General features: G+C 53.3%; 1 protein-coding gene across 2 annotated transcripts; it reads right to left on the bottom strand.

The window, feature by feature from the left end:
• Positions 1–268: 268 nt before the first annotated feature.
• Positions 269–15457, bottom strand: SHF (Src homology 2 domain containing F). 2 transcript variants are annotated; one of them, XM_042824709.1, is made up of 7 exons: positions 15399–15457; positions 12767–12896; positions 11644–11862; positions 10171–10308; positions 7612–7783; positions 7251–7370; positions 269–4380 (listed from the first exon to the last, which is right to left on the bottom strand). In XM_042824709.1, the coding sequence occupies exons 2-7, from the start codon at positions 12798–12800 to the stop codon at positions 4194–4196; spliced, it is 870 nt and encodes a 289-aa protein (XP_042680643.1). In that variant the 5' UTR covers positions 12801–12896; positions 15399–15457; the 3' UTR covers positions 269–4193. The 2 variants fall into 2 exon arrangements, with proteins under 2 accessions (XP_042680643.1, XP_042680644.1); XM_042824710.1 differs by lacking the exon at positions 10171–10308 and having other exon boundaries at positions 15399–15451.
• Positions 15458–15785: the final 328 nt, after the last annotated feature.

Here is a 15785-nt window from a genome sequence, read left to right as displayed (position 1 = left end):
GCACCAGGTGAGGACACGCTGCCAATGCATGAGATGAGGGTCAACGGGAAGATACTGCATGAGATAAAGGAGGAAAGGAGCACGGTCATATCACTGTGAAAAAAGGACCAGATTTAGGGTAACATGAAAAGAGCTTAAACAGCAAGCAAATTCAGCTGACACGCCCCCCAGAAAAGGAAAGAGATTCAAACATACAGACTTCTGAGGCTCTGAGCAGGTTTTGAAGGAAATCCAGCTCCAAGATAGGAAGGCAAATGGAAACGATTTATCACAGATACATTCTGTCAGTTTAATTTAATGATCTTCTCTCATAAGTAACTTCTTAGACAAGATTATGCAGCACATTTAGGCTGGTTGGAGAAACAGGAACCAGTTTCCAGTGACGGGAGTGGTGGGTATGGTTACAGTGGAGGAACCAGCTAATCAAGTAAATGATGGTTTGTATTAACAAGGGTGTCTCTGAGTGAAGAGGTATTTCTAGGATTTTGTCTCCACCCCTAGTATTGGAGTGACCCCATGAATACCAACAGCAAACAGTTCAGGGATGAGAGCGAGGCTGAGTTTTCAAGAGGGACAGAGCTGCACCAGTAGCAAGGCACTGGGAAGATCTCACCCACAAGATCTGCCCAAGCATGCTGCTTTAAAGACAGCCCTCCCCAAAACTGTGTAAAGGACAGAACTCATCACAAGTGTAGACTGAAAATTAGGTGGAAGCATATGAGCACAGATGTTTTGGGACAGTTTCCAAAGAGGGCAGCAGGAACAAGAAACTGCTTTGAGATGATGCTGGGGAAGTACACCAAAGGAACTGAGCAAGGGTGGTCTCTGAGTCAGGAGCTGAAGCTGCCCCTTGCGTCAAACATGCTGGTCTCCACGAGATTTGAAAGGAGGCATTCAGCCGCACCATGTGTGTGCCATGTGTGCACAACACGTGCTACGCTGCACGTTTTGCTGGTAGCCTGCAGGGGTCGGGAACAAATTTCTCCACTCTGCTATAAACTTTGTCAGCTGAGGTTTTGTTTGATCCTTCTCCTGCAGCACTGGAGATTGCCGTGGCTGGAGACAGGACACAGGGCACTGTTCTCAGAAACATCCAAGCAACTCAGGCATCACTGATAGGGCTGGGGTTTAATCTAATCACCAGGCTTAGGTTTAACAGCACTTCTGCAGGCCAGAGAGGCAGGGAGGGGGGGCATCGATGATGGACAACTGCCTACATGGATTTTACCCAAACCCACAAGGATCAGCTATTGGTGTTCAGGAGCCCTGAGGGCTCGTGCTGGGAAAGGTGATGAAGCTCACATCAAGCCTGACCCTAACCAAACCGCTTCATTCCTAGCAGGCAAGGGACACTGCGGATGCTAACAGAGTTTCAGCAAACATTCCCATTTCCAAGGAAGGCAGGTTCAAATGCAGCCCTGAATCAACCCTTCACAGCTCTGGGATGCCTTCCTCCTGCAATGCTGTGTCTTTTGGCTAGCAAAGGCCTTTGCAGGAGCAAGCACAGACCCAAGCTGGCCCACAACCAGGCAGAGCAGTGTGGGGCTCCAGGGCTGTGCAGCTCCAACCTGACCTCTGTGCAAGATCACGTTCCCAGCAGCACTAATCCAATTACGAAACAAACTTCTTTCCTTCATTATCACAGCCTACAGCATGCTAAAGCAGTTTGGCAATTATGGAGGGCTTAGCAAGGAACTAGAGATCAGGCAATGAATGGCAGAGCTGTTTCACTGACAGGGAGGAAGGATGGAGAACAGAGGCAGCTGCGGGGTGTGGGGGATTGCTGGAACAAGTGGGTTGGGAACTGCTACAAAGAAAGGTCTCTTGACCACCTTCACGCCCTCAGTGGGGTTAATCTCAAAGCCACATCAGGCTGCTCGGGTCTTTGTCCATGCTAGAGTTGAACTCACTCATGAATGGAGATCCCCTGTCACTACACTATCCCTGTTACACATCTGCCCTTCTATTATTTCCCAACAAAACTCATTTCACTCACAGGAGAGCAAAAACAGGGCTAAGTCCCGTTTGAAGATTCAATCCATCTACACTTTCTGAGAAGCGCCTGAGGATCACAAAGAGAGGATGCAACAGTATTCCAGACCCAGAGCCATGCTCAGAGCAATATGCTTTCTGTGGGAATCCCTAAACGAGACCCCAGATGTGCAGGACCTGCATGGATCTGCTCGATTTGAGAAGCTCAGGTCCAAACCCTGACCAGGCTGGCTTGGGGAAGCTGAGCATCGCTCCATCCTGAGCATCTTCCTGCAGGCCATCAGGCCGAACAACGCAGGCAAAATCCTCCACCACAATCAGGCTTTTGAAGCAAGAGCCAAAAATCCCCAAGGCAAATGAGAGGAGGGGAGGACCAGAAGCTACGTGCCCGTGAGTGTCCATCGAACACCAGCCTAGTCACACCTTGTCCCGATTTTTAAGCCTGACCCAGCTGCTCTCTGTTTGGCAGGGACACCTAATATGCAGCCAGGCTGCATAGGTGGGATTTCACCGACAGGACACAAGCTCACCGGTGCAGGCAGCTGCCAGCCACTTTGTTCTTTGCCACCGTTTCTCAAGGGAGAAAAACAATTCAGAATACATGGTGAAGCTCTCCTGTGCTTTTCTTCCCTGGTTGCGTGGATTCAAGTAGCCTCTGCTTTTCTTGCCAGTCACTAGGAAGGCAGTAGCAACACAAAGCAAGAGCCTGTTAAAGCATTTTCAATGCAGCTAGGGCACCTAAGAGCATCTCTGCAGATGCGTTCCAGCATCTCCAACCCTTTTTGCATGCTCTGGTACTCACAGAAGCAGTTCCAGGAGAAAAACCTTCCAGCCAGAGTCGCTCCATCCCCACTGGACAAGGTGCCTCGATGGGCTGGGGAGAGGCAGCCAGGGCTGCCAGCAGCTGAACACTGCTGTAAGGAGACACTAAGTGCCCAAAACAAACTCAAACCACAGCCTTTTAAGAAGTGGTGGAGGCTGAACATCAGGGAACAAAGTACCATGGCTTCTGCAGGCCTCATGCAGCACGCAGCCTGTGCCCCCACAGAAGCCCAAAGCCACGATAGGCCATTGAAGCAGCAATTCCTCAGCTATGGATTGAGTGTAGAAAATGTCAGAGCCTGTACAAAGTCCTCATGGTCCCACGGACCATCTCCACCCTCCCAGCAAAGCAACAGGATCAGCTTTGTCCTAGGAGCATGTAACTTCAGACATAGGAAGAGGAGAAACAACCTGCCCCAGAGACAGGGTATCTGGAAGACAAACAGGGCTAGAGCCACTACACATCCAGGGAAGAGGACAAACCTGGGAAATTCAGGGATTTTGCCTAAGGTTTACAAGAGGTGAAGCAAAACAAGCCAAGGAGCCTCAAGAGCATCCCCCTCAGCCCTGCATAACAGGCAAACCCAGCTTACTGCCGCCCACAAAGGGTCTCAAAGACACACTCAGGACACGAAAGCTGTCTTTTGTCCCGTGTCACTGGTGACTGTGCTGAACTACTCAGTTCTCTGTACATGAGAATGAAAAATGAAGCAATTTTGCTTAGTAAAATCCCCTCCCTGCTGTTTAGAAGAGTTTTGTCGTGCCAGCTCCCCACCCAGCTTTTGGGTTGAGGGTACAGAGTCCCTGCAGAGCAGGTGACCGTGCATCCATCGCTTTATTAGGCAGTGGTGCTGCATGCGCGGCTCTGACCAGTTACTATGTACATTTGGCAAATGAAGGCAAGGAGCACCAAGCACCCACACGGGTGGGAGCCCCAGCAGCCTCCCCCTCTGTGCCTGTGACAGCACCAGCCTCCTCACCAGCAGGCACAGGGCATCCTCTCTGTCGCGCAGGACGTGGGCAGAGCCAGGTGCCCTCAGGAGACATCCCAGGATACTTCTTCCCCCCTTTCCTGCACCTTGCTCCCCTCATGTCCTCTCCGGGGCCCCAGTTCCAGTCCTTGCTTCCCAAGAGGGTGAGGGCAGCACATGGATGCTCCCACTCAGCTCCTTCTCCCTGCCACCATCCCAGCAGGCACACTGGCACACAGGAACCCCAGGTGAGAGCATGACGAGGGGTCTAACTGCCAAAGTCCCCAGTAACACCATCTGTGCCCAGCTCGCTGCTCTGGTGCCCATCCACTACAGCAGCGTTCGGCCCTGCAGACAGGCCACCTTCAGGTCCACACAGCTTCGAGCTCGGCTCGTGCGTGGTGACAGCTATAGAGTGCGGATAGCCACCGGGTAAAGCAAGGACATGTGCTCAGCCCCCTTGATGGGCAGCTTGCGGCTGGCGTAGTGATGAATGATCTCTGGCACGCTGTCAAAGGGCGGGCTGTGCTGACCCAGCACGTACTTGTTCTCCTGGGTCCGGGATAGTTTCATGTGCATGAAGCCCTGGCTGCTCCTGTGAGGAAAGACAGAGGCAGGCTTAGAGGAGACAGTAGTCCCCAGACCCCCACCCCTGCAGCCATGGCCCTTCTCACATCGCCCTCCAGTCCTGCAGCTCTCAGCCCAGTGGGAATGAAGCCCTTCTTACAGCCACCCCAGCTCACACAGCAGTCACACCGGGAGGCGTCAGGCTGCTGCATCCCCTGCCTTGCTGCAGCAAAGCAGGATTTCCTCCTTCAGGCTGTGCCCCCCTCCCTTTACCATCACTGCAGGCCCCATAAAACCCGCTCAGCATAGCGAGGCCATTTCCCGGCACAGCACAGGCACTGAGCCACACGCGGCTGCGCAGGCAGATACTGCCACGAGCTCTGATTCCAAGTGACGGGCTAATGGCCCTGCTGCTATTAATTTGCGTCTCTGAGGAGAGCCACAGCCTGTCTGCAGTGTCTGGAATGCACATTACAGCAAAATATTGATGACTTAAAAGCAGACAGGACCTCATCAGCAATGCTGAGCTGTATCCAGTGCTGTGCAGGCCAGTCCCATCCCCCCGGCTGGAGACGGTGCCCATAATGGACAGAGCAGCTGCATTAGCAGAATCCATTTAGGAGCTGAGAAGCAGGGAGCCAACCCCACCGGGAAAGGGGTTGTGTCTGGGGCACACACAGGGCTCAGTACAGGGTAAGTGCTGGAGGACAGCTGCCACACAAGGTCCATAGCAAGGTGGGTTTTGCCCCAATTGCTCCCTCGGTTTATGTTGCAAGCTCAGAGATGTGACCGAGACTGGAAATGCTCAAGGGAGCACATCGAAAAGCCAGCAGAGTCACAGCCAGCAGCTGCTGCAACCTCTGCACCATGCAACGGACACAGAGAGCCTCCAGCCTCCACACCACAGCTTCAGCTGCCTCCAGGAAGGAATGAGCTGCCAGTGACTCATCCTCTGAGCAGTTAATGCAGCATAATCCTGCCCACAGCACTCTGAGGGGCAGCACAGCCAGAGTGGTCATGACAGGGTTAAGCCTCCCAGCTACCTGGCAGGCTCCTGCTGCTCTCTTTTGTGCACATTTTCCTTTAAGGCAACACAAAATGACTGGGGATCAGCACCAGAGCTCCACTTTCAGATCATCTCTTCAGTCACTCCTCCTTCCTCGAGAAAAATAGTTTAAAAAAAAAAAAGAGAAAGAGAAAGAGAGATAGATGCAGGCAAGCAGCTTAGAGCTATATAAAAAGCATCCCAAGGGATGTTCCTTGAAAAGGCTCTATAGAGAAAGGCAACACAGTAAAAATCACATTCCTGAGACTGTGCGGTCTCTGCAGATGAAGATCTTGGACACTGCCTGACCAGCTCTTGGATGGGATGCAGCCTCCTGTGGGCAGAAGCACAGAGCTGCAAGGCTACGTCCCACCCACGTGTGCCATATGAGAAGGGCATTCTTGCCACGAGACTCAGGGAGAAAAAGTCCGAAGAGATGACTGAATTGTAGGGAAGCTGTGAAAATGGGGAAATACGCAGTATCAGAGCTTTTCAGCTGACTTGGGGGGCAGCCACGCTGGAGAGGGAGGGAGTCCCTCCAATCCCGATGCCACCTCTCAGACACATGTAATGGCTTACTGGTGGCTGAGAGGACATCTCATGGCCTCCAACACCACTCACCAATCAGCAGAAGCTGTTGCTTCAGAAGAGCTCGCCCCAAGGCAAGGAAACATTACTGAGAAAACTCAAGCATCAGTAAAAATTCCAACAAAGAAATGAAAGCGATGAGCTTTTGCAAGAGGTTTGCTGTCTGATCTAAAGGCTACAAGCACAGAAGGAAGCACAGATACTTTTTTTTTTTTCCAGATAAACATCTGCCCCACTTTGGTGCTGAAGGCAGAAATAAAAAGAAAAAAAAAAAGGAAAAAAAAAAAAGAGATGGAGAAATCTAATTCACAACTGTGGCACTGGAAAATAAACAGGGGAGGCTGAATCTGCCAGGTAGCAATACAGGTACAGAGACCACTGAGAAAATATTGGGTATATTGAGAAAAGGGTAGGGACACCTGGGCTGCCGTCAGGCAGGGATGACTGAAGTGCTCAATACTTTTTTCCTACGTGCCAGGAAGAGAGCTAATGTACTAGCCCTGCAGAAGGACAAGGAAGTATTTGCTAATCCATCATCATCTTCAGGACAGAAGCAGCTTTATTTTTGCAGGTTCAGATTGCCCCGAGACTCCCCAAGGAGCTAGGAATGGAGCTCTATGCATGTACCTTGATGCTTCATGCAGCTTTGGCTCTCAGAGAAAGTGGAAAATTTGGGGAAGGTGCAAAGATCCCCTCCTGACCCAAGCAGAAACCCAGCCATGCTGTGGGAGCGAGGCTTCCCTGCTGAGAAATCAAAGCAGCACAGTGCCCTCTCTACCACACGGCTAAGGAACGGCTTCAGCATTTAAGAGGGCTGGGGAAGAAGGGCTGGGGACATTTCCATAAATAACAGGATTGCACAGACTTTATTTTCTCATGAAATTCAGCTACAAAAAGGGGCAGCAATAAGCCAGAGCTGGAAGCTGTAATCACACACATTCAAATGAGTAATAGGGCACATCATTTTATCCGTCTGAGGGATTATGAGCACTGCCAAGGGGAAAGCAGCGTGCATCTAGCTCTGGAAGTCTTCCCAAGAGACGCTTCTGCCAGACACCAAACCAAACGTCAAAAGCCTGTGCCACCCCACAAAGAAAGGCAGATCTCGTATTCCGAAGCCCTGCTGTTGTCCCCGAGCAGCCCTGTTTAGTGTGCTGTTCCAAGCCCCCAAAGCACTGGGGGTACATGCATGGCATCACCTCTGCCACAAAGACAGCGCAGCACGGCCCCAGCTGCAGCCCCCCAGGTTGCACAGGTTCACTCACTTCAAGGAGAGAGAGAAGTCGTTCTTGCTGGTCTCGCTGTTGCGCACCAAGTAGCTGGCCTCCTTGCAGAGCCTCAGCAGCGTCTCTGCGTCCGTCCGGCTGATGGCCCCATGATACCAGCTGCGGGGGGGAGAGGGACTTGGCTACATGCATGCTTCAAGCAGCACAGAGCCTCGCGGCAGCAGCGACACCAGTCCCCATGCTGGGGGTAAGGGGTGCGGGTGGCAGAGGGTGCCAGGGGTAGCTTAAGGAGGGCAGCGGGGACAAGTAGGAGGTGGCAGAAACACAGTGCTGGGGAAGAAAGTGAGGGGAAGACAGTGATGGGGATACAAAAGAGCCACCTGGAGCACACAGAACTCACCACTGGCTCTCCAGGGGCAGCGCGGGGTCAATCCTCTCCCCAAGGAAGGGACCAGGCTCCGTGCTCAATGCCTTGGTGCTCTTGAGGCTGCTGGTACCATGTCTGAGGGCAGCCCTAGCCTTCTCCTCCCTGCAGGGTGAGGTGCGGCCATAGCCCAGCCCCTCTGATGGCCCTGCAAGACAGACGGACATCACAGCGGTGGCAGGGACAGTCTGACGGACTGCAAACAAACCCAGCTCTCCCCATGCAGAAGAAGGCTGCAGAGACAGCCAGAGCCATGCCAAATCACACTGGGTCCCTCTCACTGCCCCGTCCCCATACGAGGACAGCACAGGGCAGCTCCATGCAGCATCCACCCCCAAGACTCAGTGCAGAGCGGGGTTCTCACCATGCCCCAGTCCCTGGAAATATTTTCCAGAGAGGTTTCATAAGCTCAGAGAGCTTAGGTGTGTTGCTAATGTAATGAGATTTGGTGGTTGCAGCATACAATTAGGCATCTCCATCAAGAGAATTAGTACTGAGAGGCTCTCCAATCTTGAAAAGAAGAAAAGAGGAGTTAGGAAGATGGAGCTGAAGGAAGAAGCAGGAGGGGGATTAACCAAGATGTGCCCTGGGGACCCAGCCTCCCACTGAATGTTATTTCCGTGCAAGATGATTTCAGCATTAATAATATTGTTTCTCCCTCCTCCAGAGAGTTCATTATTGCTCCCCTGCCAAGCGAGCCCCCTCGCACAAATTACTTATTGATCGGCAGAGCTGCTGGCGGATGCTGCTGCAGAGCACAACTGCCCCAAGGGTGGGTGTGCCGGACCTGGCCCTCGGGATAAGCTTCCCTGTTCACCAATGCAGTTTTTTCAGTCCTCTGCAAACATCTCAGCTCAAATTTCCTCAGGAGGAGCTGAGGAATGAGGTGCTCAGGCCATGCCTCTGCAGAGGTTCACATGGGCTTGCCCTTGCCTGTAGCAGCTGGCTAGAGGCTTCAATTTCAACTCATCACCTTAAAAAATTGGGGCAATCATTAAAAAGTCAGGCAATCAGAAGGCTGAAGCACTTGCTAGCAGCACAAAGTCATCATATTAGAGGCTCAGAAGAAATACATAGTATCTGTCAGAGAGCAGCAGAGGCATGCACATGATTAAACAGGATATTAAAAACAAGTCCCCGGGATGGAGAAGACATCCTTCAAGAAGCTCAAGTCACCCCCAGACAGGGACAGTAGAAAATAACACGTAACTCCGTCGAGATAAACTTAACACAACAAAGCGAGTCAAAATGAAAATGAGCGTTTGTGTTGCTTAAGCCAGGAAAAATGACAAACCGATGTCTTCAGAGCGACCGCAGGGATAACAAATGACAGAGGAAGGAGGTGGCTGTGCAGCACACAAATTAGCTCTGCGTGACACCTGCATTTGTCGTACAAAGAGAAGCGGGAAGTTTTCCATTAGGCCCTTCTCTTTCTGGGATGAGCTCAGCTTGTGGCCTCACCAGGAGGGCATGTGGGGCAGCCACATTGCTGCAGGGTGTCCCTGCGAAGCAACATCGGCCGTCACACACAACCTCGTGGGGAGCCAGCGGGGTCTGTACGAAGCTCTGCAGGGATCTGGGTAATTGCAGACAAGGAAATCAGATGTCCGCAGCTGGCATATCACAGCATCCATCAGGAACAGCCTTAGTGACGCACGGGTGGGCACAGCATGCTGCGAAGTCACGTCTCACACACATTGGTCTCATGTAAGCAAGGCCAGCCCAGTCCGGACCCACCAGCCTGGGTGGGTTCTGACAGAAGCCCTTTAGACGATGCTCTCGTAAAAAACCTTACTACAGAACAAGGTCCTTAAAAAATTAATAATGGGTCAAAAGAGAAGCCGCAGTCATTGGCTGCTGTAAGTGAAATGGCCAGCAGAGCTCAAGGAGAGTTTAGCAGGGGCTCTGCCTCCCAGCATGCACAAAAAGGGCTCTGCAGAAAGGCAAACCTGAGATGACAAAGCGTGTCTGGGAGATGGAGCTCTTCAGGATAGTGAAAGCAAGAGCTGGGAATCCAGAGGGATCTCCTGCCACTGAACAGCAAGGCAGAGAAACGACAGGTGAAACAGAGTGGTGCTGAATGACAAAGGGATGCACCTGGGGAAAAAATAACCCCAAATTTCAGTGGTGGGATCTGAATTAGCTGGTATCGTGCCCATAAGGGGGTTGCATATTAAGAGTCACAGGAAAACATCAACTAAATGCTCAAAAAGAAAAGCTAAAAGCGGCCATCAAATGCTGGGAATTTGGAGGCAAAGAGGAGGAAACAAAACAGTCAATAATAACTGCCACTGAAAAATCTCCCGGTGCAGCTCGACCACAGGCACAAAGATATGTAACCAGAGATGTGGAAAAGGCAAGGACAACATGTGTGTCCTGCCCAGGACGGGCAAGCCAAGGAGGAAGAGGAGGAAGAGGAGGAGGAGTGGGGGGGAGGGTGAGGGAAGGGACCTGCAGAGCATGGCACAGTGCTGGTAGAGTCCCAGCAGGCATCGGCCGAGCCCCCCCGGACCCCAGCTGTCATGCGACACCCACCGTTGGCATCTTCGTAGCTCTGCGGGCCGTGCTGCGGGGGGACGGAGGCATTGGCCTCACTGTCTGGGGGGGTTTCACCGCTGTCGAGCTGTCCCACCGGTGGCGGCCACGGCAGGTCTTTAATGACCTTGATTTCAACTGGATACAAGGAGGGGTGAGGGAGGGGTAGGAAGAGAGAGAAAGAGAAAGAGAGAAAGAGAAGGCTTAGAAAAAAAACGTCAGCAACACCAGACCTCGTGAGAAAAACAGCAGCTGTAAGGTAAAGACTGAATTCCCAGGAGCCATGTGCTGGCCAAGGGGATCCACAGCCACCACCAGCAGAGATGGGGCTAAGGGAGGTGACAGAAGGAAGAGGGGTGGAAGGGGAAAGGGTGCTGGCTGCCCAGACAGGCATCCAGAACCAGCAAAGCTCCAGGTGACAGCCAGGATCCTGTAGGACAAGCAGTCTATGACGAGGTGGCTGCAGGCAGTCTGCAGCAGCAGGGAAGGGAGCGCAGATGCAGCTCGCAGTGGATTAGCCCAGTGCTAGTACCACTGTGTCTCAACAGGGGGACCAGCAGGGAGATTCCAGCATCTCAGGATGCTCCTGAGATCCCACACACATGCCAAGGCATGGCAACTGGCTTTGCCATGCATTAATTCCTTCCAGACTCAGAGCCAACCTGGAGCATCCTGAGCAGCATCTATGCATGAGCCAGATGTATGAATGCACATCCTCCACCAAGGGGCAACGGGCAAATCCCCTACACAGATACCTCAGCACAAATCCAGCCCAATTGAATCCTCAGCTCAGGGTGCCAGGACCCAAATCCCAGCCACCCACAGGGACAATCAGACACCAGTGTCACATTCACTCAAAAGGTGAATCACTCCCAAGCCCTAGCCTCCACACCTCTCCACTGCCATCACAGGCTCATGCCTTGTGCACACCAGCAGCAGCACAGACACACTGCTGCAAATTCAAATGCATCTTAGATAAGAGCATGGCAATTAGCCACTGCTGGCAATGGAGCCAGCACTAATGCACAGCATGGATTTCCTCATTAACAAACACAAACACAATCGATCCCGCAACATGGATAAACAGGTCAGGGGGATGGACGTTCGTCTGGCCAAAGCCTGCCAGGGACAGCCCAGCTCTCCTTCCTGCAAAAGGTGATCTCAAGGAAGCAGAGCTCTTCCTGGGCTGGAGATGGAGCCCTGGCCCTGTAACTTGGGGTGGGAGACAGGATCAGTCAGGCAGTCGGAGATGGCACTGGATAGGCTGCCAAGGCAGCTCCATCCACCAGCCCCACACAGCCTGGCTGCAACAAGCCTTGCTGAAGACAAACAGCCACTGTGCAAGTGAAACATCACTCCCTGAGACACAGAAATGCAGAAGCTGACACCACCATCCCAGCTTCCCCACTACAAAATGCTACATGGCATCAGTAGCTGCTTCTCAAAACTCCGGCTGCCTCCATCCCAGCTCACCTGCAAAAGCTTTGGAGATCCTCTCCTTCTTCCACTCCCAGGGCTGGTCGTACTCCTCCGGCGGCCGCTCATCATCCTCAGGCAATCGAGATTCCCTAGGCCTGGGGCAGGCAGGGCGGTCAGTGTCCACATCCAGCCCTCCAGAGATGGGCTCATAAGGAGTGTCATAGAGGTGAAGTGGCCGGGTTGGAGCCTCCCGTAAGCCTTTCTGGCGGATCTCTAGCAGAAAATGGAACAGAATGTGAGCTTCTCACTTGGTCACAGTCCCCAAAACCAGACAAAAGAGCTTGGTTTCACCTGAGGGTGATGTAGGGTGGGAAGCACAAGTGACAGAGAGGGCCCAAACCTCCAGCAACTGCCTGTCACAAGCAGCTCAGCTGCCAGACAGCAGGGTCCTGAGCAGTTCCCAGCATCAGGATACCTGCTCTCCCCACAGTGCAGTGTTTAACTAAATGTCCAACTCTTGAGCAGAACAAAAATCTCTCCACAGACACAATAAGACTCCTTGTTGATGCTGATTCTTCCAAGAAAGCAGCAATGTCCTCCAAAAGCTGCACGAGCTTTACAGAAACCATTTGCTCCAGAGAAACCACAGGACAGGAAAGCAGAGCCAGAGCCTGGAGCATGCAGCCCTGCGTGCACTGCAGCAGTCAGAGCAATGCCTCTGGGAGCACGTGCTCTCACCTCGCCTGCTTTCAAGCCATAAACAAAACCGTGGGGGACCCTGCTGCTGCAGCAGACAACAGCACGCTCTGCAACAGCCATAACCAAATTAAATAGCTCCCACATCCATCTTGCTCTGTGCCAGACCCAACAAATGTCATGTCTCTCCTGGCTCAACCTCACGAGCAGCACTGCAAGCAGAAGTGTTGAGGGGCCTTTAATACTCATGTAGCCTTTACAAGTGCTCTGTCTGTGGCCAACCTATCACACATGTAAATCTGTGAAAATCTGGCTGCAAAGCAGCTGTGCTCCTCTGTAGCCATCCACTGGATTTGGTGGCCACCCCTGCAGGACCTGGTGCCAGCACAGGCTGCAAGTAACAGAGCAGTGGCCACCAAATTCACAGAGCAGCAGGAAATGGAAGAGTGCAGTGGTCCTTGCACAGAACTTTCCACCTTACCAGCCATCATCTTCTGGGCTTCATACGGTTCCATATACCCATCGTTCTCTGTCACCTTCTCCACCCCTGCCTGGCTACCAGCCACCTGCGCAGCATCAAAGGGGTCTGCGTAGTCCTCCAGGACAGCCAGCTGGAAAAGGGAAGGACGGGAGAAAGGTTAGGCCATTCCCTGCCTTTCCAAGGGACCAGCTGAAGCCCCTTCAAACGTCACCACCTCACCACGAAGAGCACCCAGAGCAGCAGCCAGGACCTCAAGCTCCATGGGGACAGATGAGCCTCCAAGTTCTGGCAGCAGGAGCCATGGGATGCTACCACTCCACCTGTCCCTTTTGTTTTCCTTTTGGAGGAAGGCTCCAAGTGGGCTCTGCAATCCTGCAGAGCAGGTGCTGGCAGCCTGCGGCTTTCCAGGCACCCGCATGAGGCTCTCAGCAGTGGAAACGCTCCAGCCTTTGTCCCAGAAGCTGGGCCAGAGCCAAGCAGAGCAGAAGGAGAAGAGCCCAGCCTCCTCTGTTAGCATTGGCCTGGCACCAGCAAAGCCACTAGCGCCCATACAAATGCCCCAGCAAGGTTGTTTCCGAAAGTAAGGCTCTCAGCTTGGCCATGTTTTCTGAGGCAGCCTGAGACCCAGTTCAGGGAAGCTGGCAGGCACTGGTGAAACTGGGAGCTCACTGGTTATTTGTCAGGGCTGCAGGCACATCTGTAGGCATCTAGGCATCTCTTAGCAAAAGGACTACGAGCAGCCTATAGCTTCCTCTCTTCCTTCTCAGGCCCCATATATCACAAGTGATGCAGGAGGGGACCCCCAAGCAACCAAGAGTCACCAGGAAATAGGACCAGGAGCCTCCTGGGTACGATTTCACAAGGAAAACACAACAAGCTCAAGGTTTGTCCTCACGGATGCCATCTGCCACTCCACCACAGCCAGTGGCAGAGCCAGACTGCTCTTCGATTAATGGGTTTAAAACAAAACACCTCTTTCCTCCTTCCTGTGAAAAGTGACAATAGCCTGGAGCAACAAAACACAGCAGGAAAAAGGGACAGGAACCGGAGTTATAAACACCCCCACAACTCCTTGGTGTCTTGTCCATCACCCATCTCCCTCCAGGGCTCCTAGGGCAGCTCCAGCTCATCCAGGGGCAGCTCTCCCACAACCAGCAGAGCATCACCCCCAGAGCAAACCCCAGCAGTCATCAGGGAACATGCAGCTGCTCAGCGGCCCGCAGTCCCCGGGAGGTTCTGTGCCATCAGAGGCACCATGCCCAGCACTCCCTCACTCCCTGCTATGAGCTCTCTGGCTCCACAGTGGCAGCAGGGTCAGGAAGGGGTTGCCTGCTTGTTCCTCTGCCAAACCCGCCTGCATCACAGCCTGCCACAAGCCCCATTTCCTAGATGTGTTTTACTAGATAGCCTGACACCTGGCTTGCTGCTGGCACTGCTCCCGGAGCCTCCCTCTCCCACCCCATCAATGCAGAGCAGACTCAGACGAGATATGACACCAGCACAGCAGCTCAAATGCTCTTCCACATGCAGCACCTTACACTGGAGCCACTCTGAGTTATAACTTCACCGCTTCATTCTCTCCTTTGGGTGCAACATTTCCCTAATTTTACCTCTAGGACCTTTTCCCCAGGGGAATCACCCCACAGCTCAGCTTTTAGCAAGCACCAAAGCCAAACCCAAAAGCAAAACAAACGCTGGCCATAGAAGAAGGGCCTGGTTCCCTGCCCCAGGAGCCGGACACAGTTGCACCCAGGGCACAGGAGGTGCAGGGAGCCCGGGGCGAACAGCACAGCATCTCACAGGATGACTCAGTTGAGAGGCTCTGGCAGGAAAGACACACGCCCAGGAGTTTCCTGGCCAGCCGTTCCCACACGCCGTGGTGCTGACCTTGTGCTCCCAGCAAAAGCTTTGCATTAGAAGCATCACATCTCAGGGCAGACCCTAAGTATGTTGGCAAACCTGGAGCCACACATGCCCGTGTGGTGGTCTCTTGCCCCCGTTGGGATGGCCCAAAGGGGAGATCTCACAGCAGACAAGAAAGGCGTCACCTGGGCTCAGGCACGGTGGTGCCATGAGGGGGTCCCTCACTAAGTCTCACGTGCATCGAGGGAAATCCTGGCAATGCTGTTCCTCGCATGGCACATCTCAAGAGTCTGAGACACATCTCAAGAATCTGTCCCTTGCTCAAGCTGTGGGGGATGGAGCACAGGGACCAAGCAGAGGGAGGAGGACCTGTGCCGGTCCCCCCACCACCCCCGGAACATTTGATAACGCAATGTGAGCTGCTGCAGAACGTGCCCTAAGCACGTCATCACAGGATGCCACCCATCCCACGGACTGCACAAAGCTATGACGATCCACCTGGTGCCGTGTGCTTCAGGACACCCTGACACAGGCACCACAAGCGTGAGCAAGCTTCAAGCGACCACCCTCAGTCCTCCTGGGCCACTTCCACAAAGGACACAGCGAGCAACCCAGCCATGTTGCGGGCAGGGAACCCTCCCACCACCCAGTGCAGCAGATGGGAGCTGGAAAAGGTGCCTGAGCCCAGCAGAAGGTCTCCCTGTGGTAGATGCTTCACTGCTCCTCCAGGGAAATGGCTTTAGCTTTAACAGGCTTATCTCCAGCTTACCTTGCCCTTCGAGCACTGCCTCCATCCATCATGAGAACACTAAAAAATGAGAAACCTCCTCCTCATCAAGAGGGAGGATCTGGAGATAGCCTCACCACCGCCTGCCTGGGTGATGATGAAGGGCGTCCTCAGGACCCACGCTGCTTCCTGGGCTTCCCCAGCCGCCTTCGAGCCCTTGGCTCTTCGCTGCACTTTCCAGCTTCTCACTGCACTCCAATGGATATAGACCAGTCCCTGGGCTGCAGCACCACACGTCCCTCTGCCATCAGGAGGAAGAACCCCCCAGAGGCCCCAACAAACCGAAGCCCTGCTCTGCTGCGGGCAGCTCGTGGGATCACAGCTGAACGGGCCCCGCCGCAAACCTTCCAACAGCAATTATGCACTAAG

Source organism: Centrocercus urophasianus, unplaced genomic scaffold (assembly GCF_019232065.1).
Source record: "Centrocercus urophasianus isolate 14NV4802_14NV808 unplaced genomic scaffold, USGS_Curo_1.0 seq_23, whole genome shotgun sequence".
Taxonomy (NCBI): Eukaryota; Metazoa; Chordata; class Aves; order Galliformes; family Phasianidae; genus Centrocercus; species Centrocercus urophasianus.
This window is presented reverse-complemented; position numbering and strand designations above follow the sequence as displayed.

Bases quoted from the DNA above. Each gene is read 5' to 3' on its own strand.
- SHF (XM_042824709.1), bottom strand. From the start codon at position 12,800: ATGGAACCGTATGAAGCCCAGAAGATGATGGCTG. The intron at 11,863-12,766 runs GTAAGGTGGAAA...ATTTTCTGCTAG, and splicing joins AGCCCAGAAGATGATGGCTG to AGATCCGCCAGAAAGGCTTA. The intron at 7,784-10,170 runs GTGGGTGTCGCA...TCTGTCTTGCAG, and splicing joins GAGCTACGAAGATGCCAACG to GGCCATCAGAGGGGCTGGGC.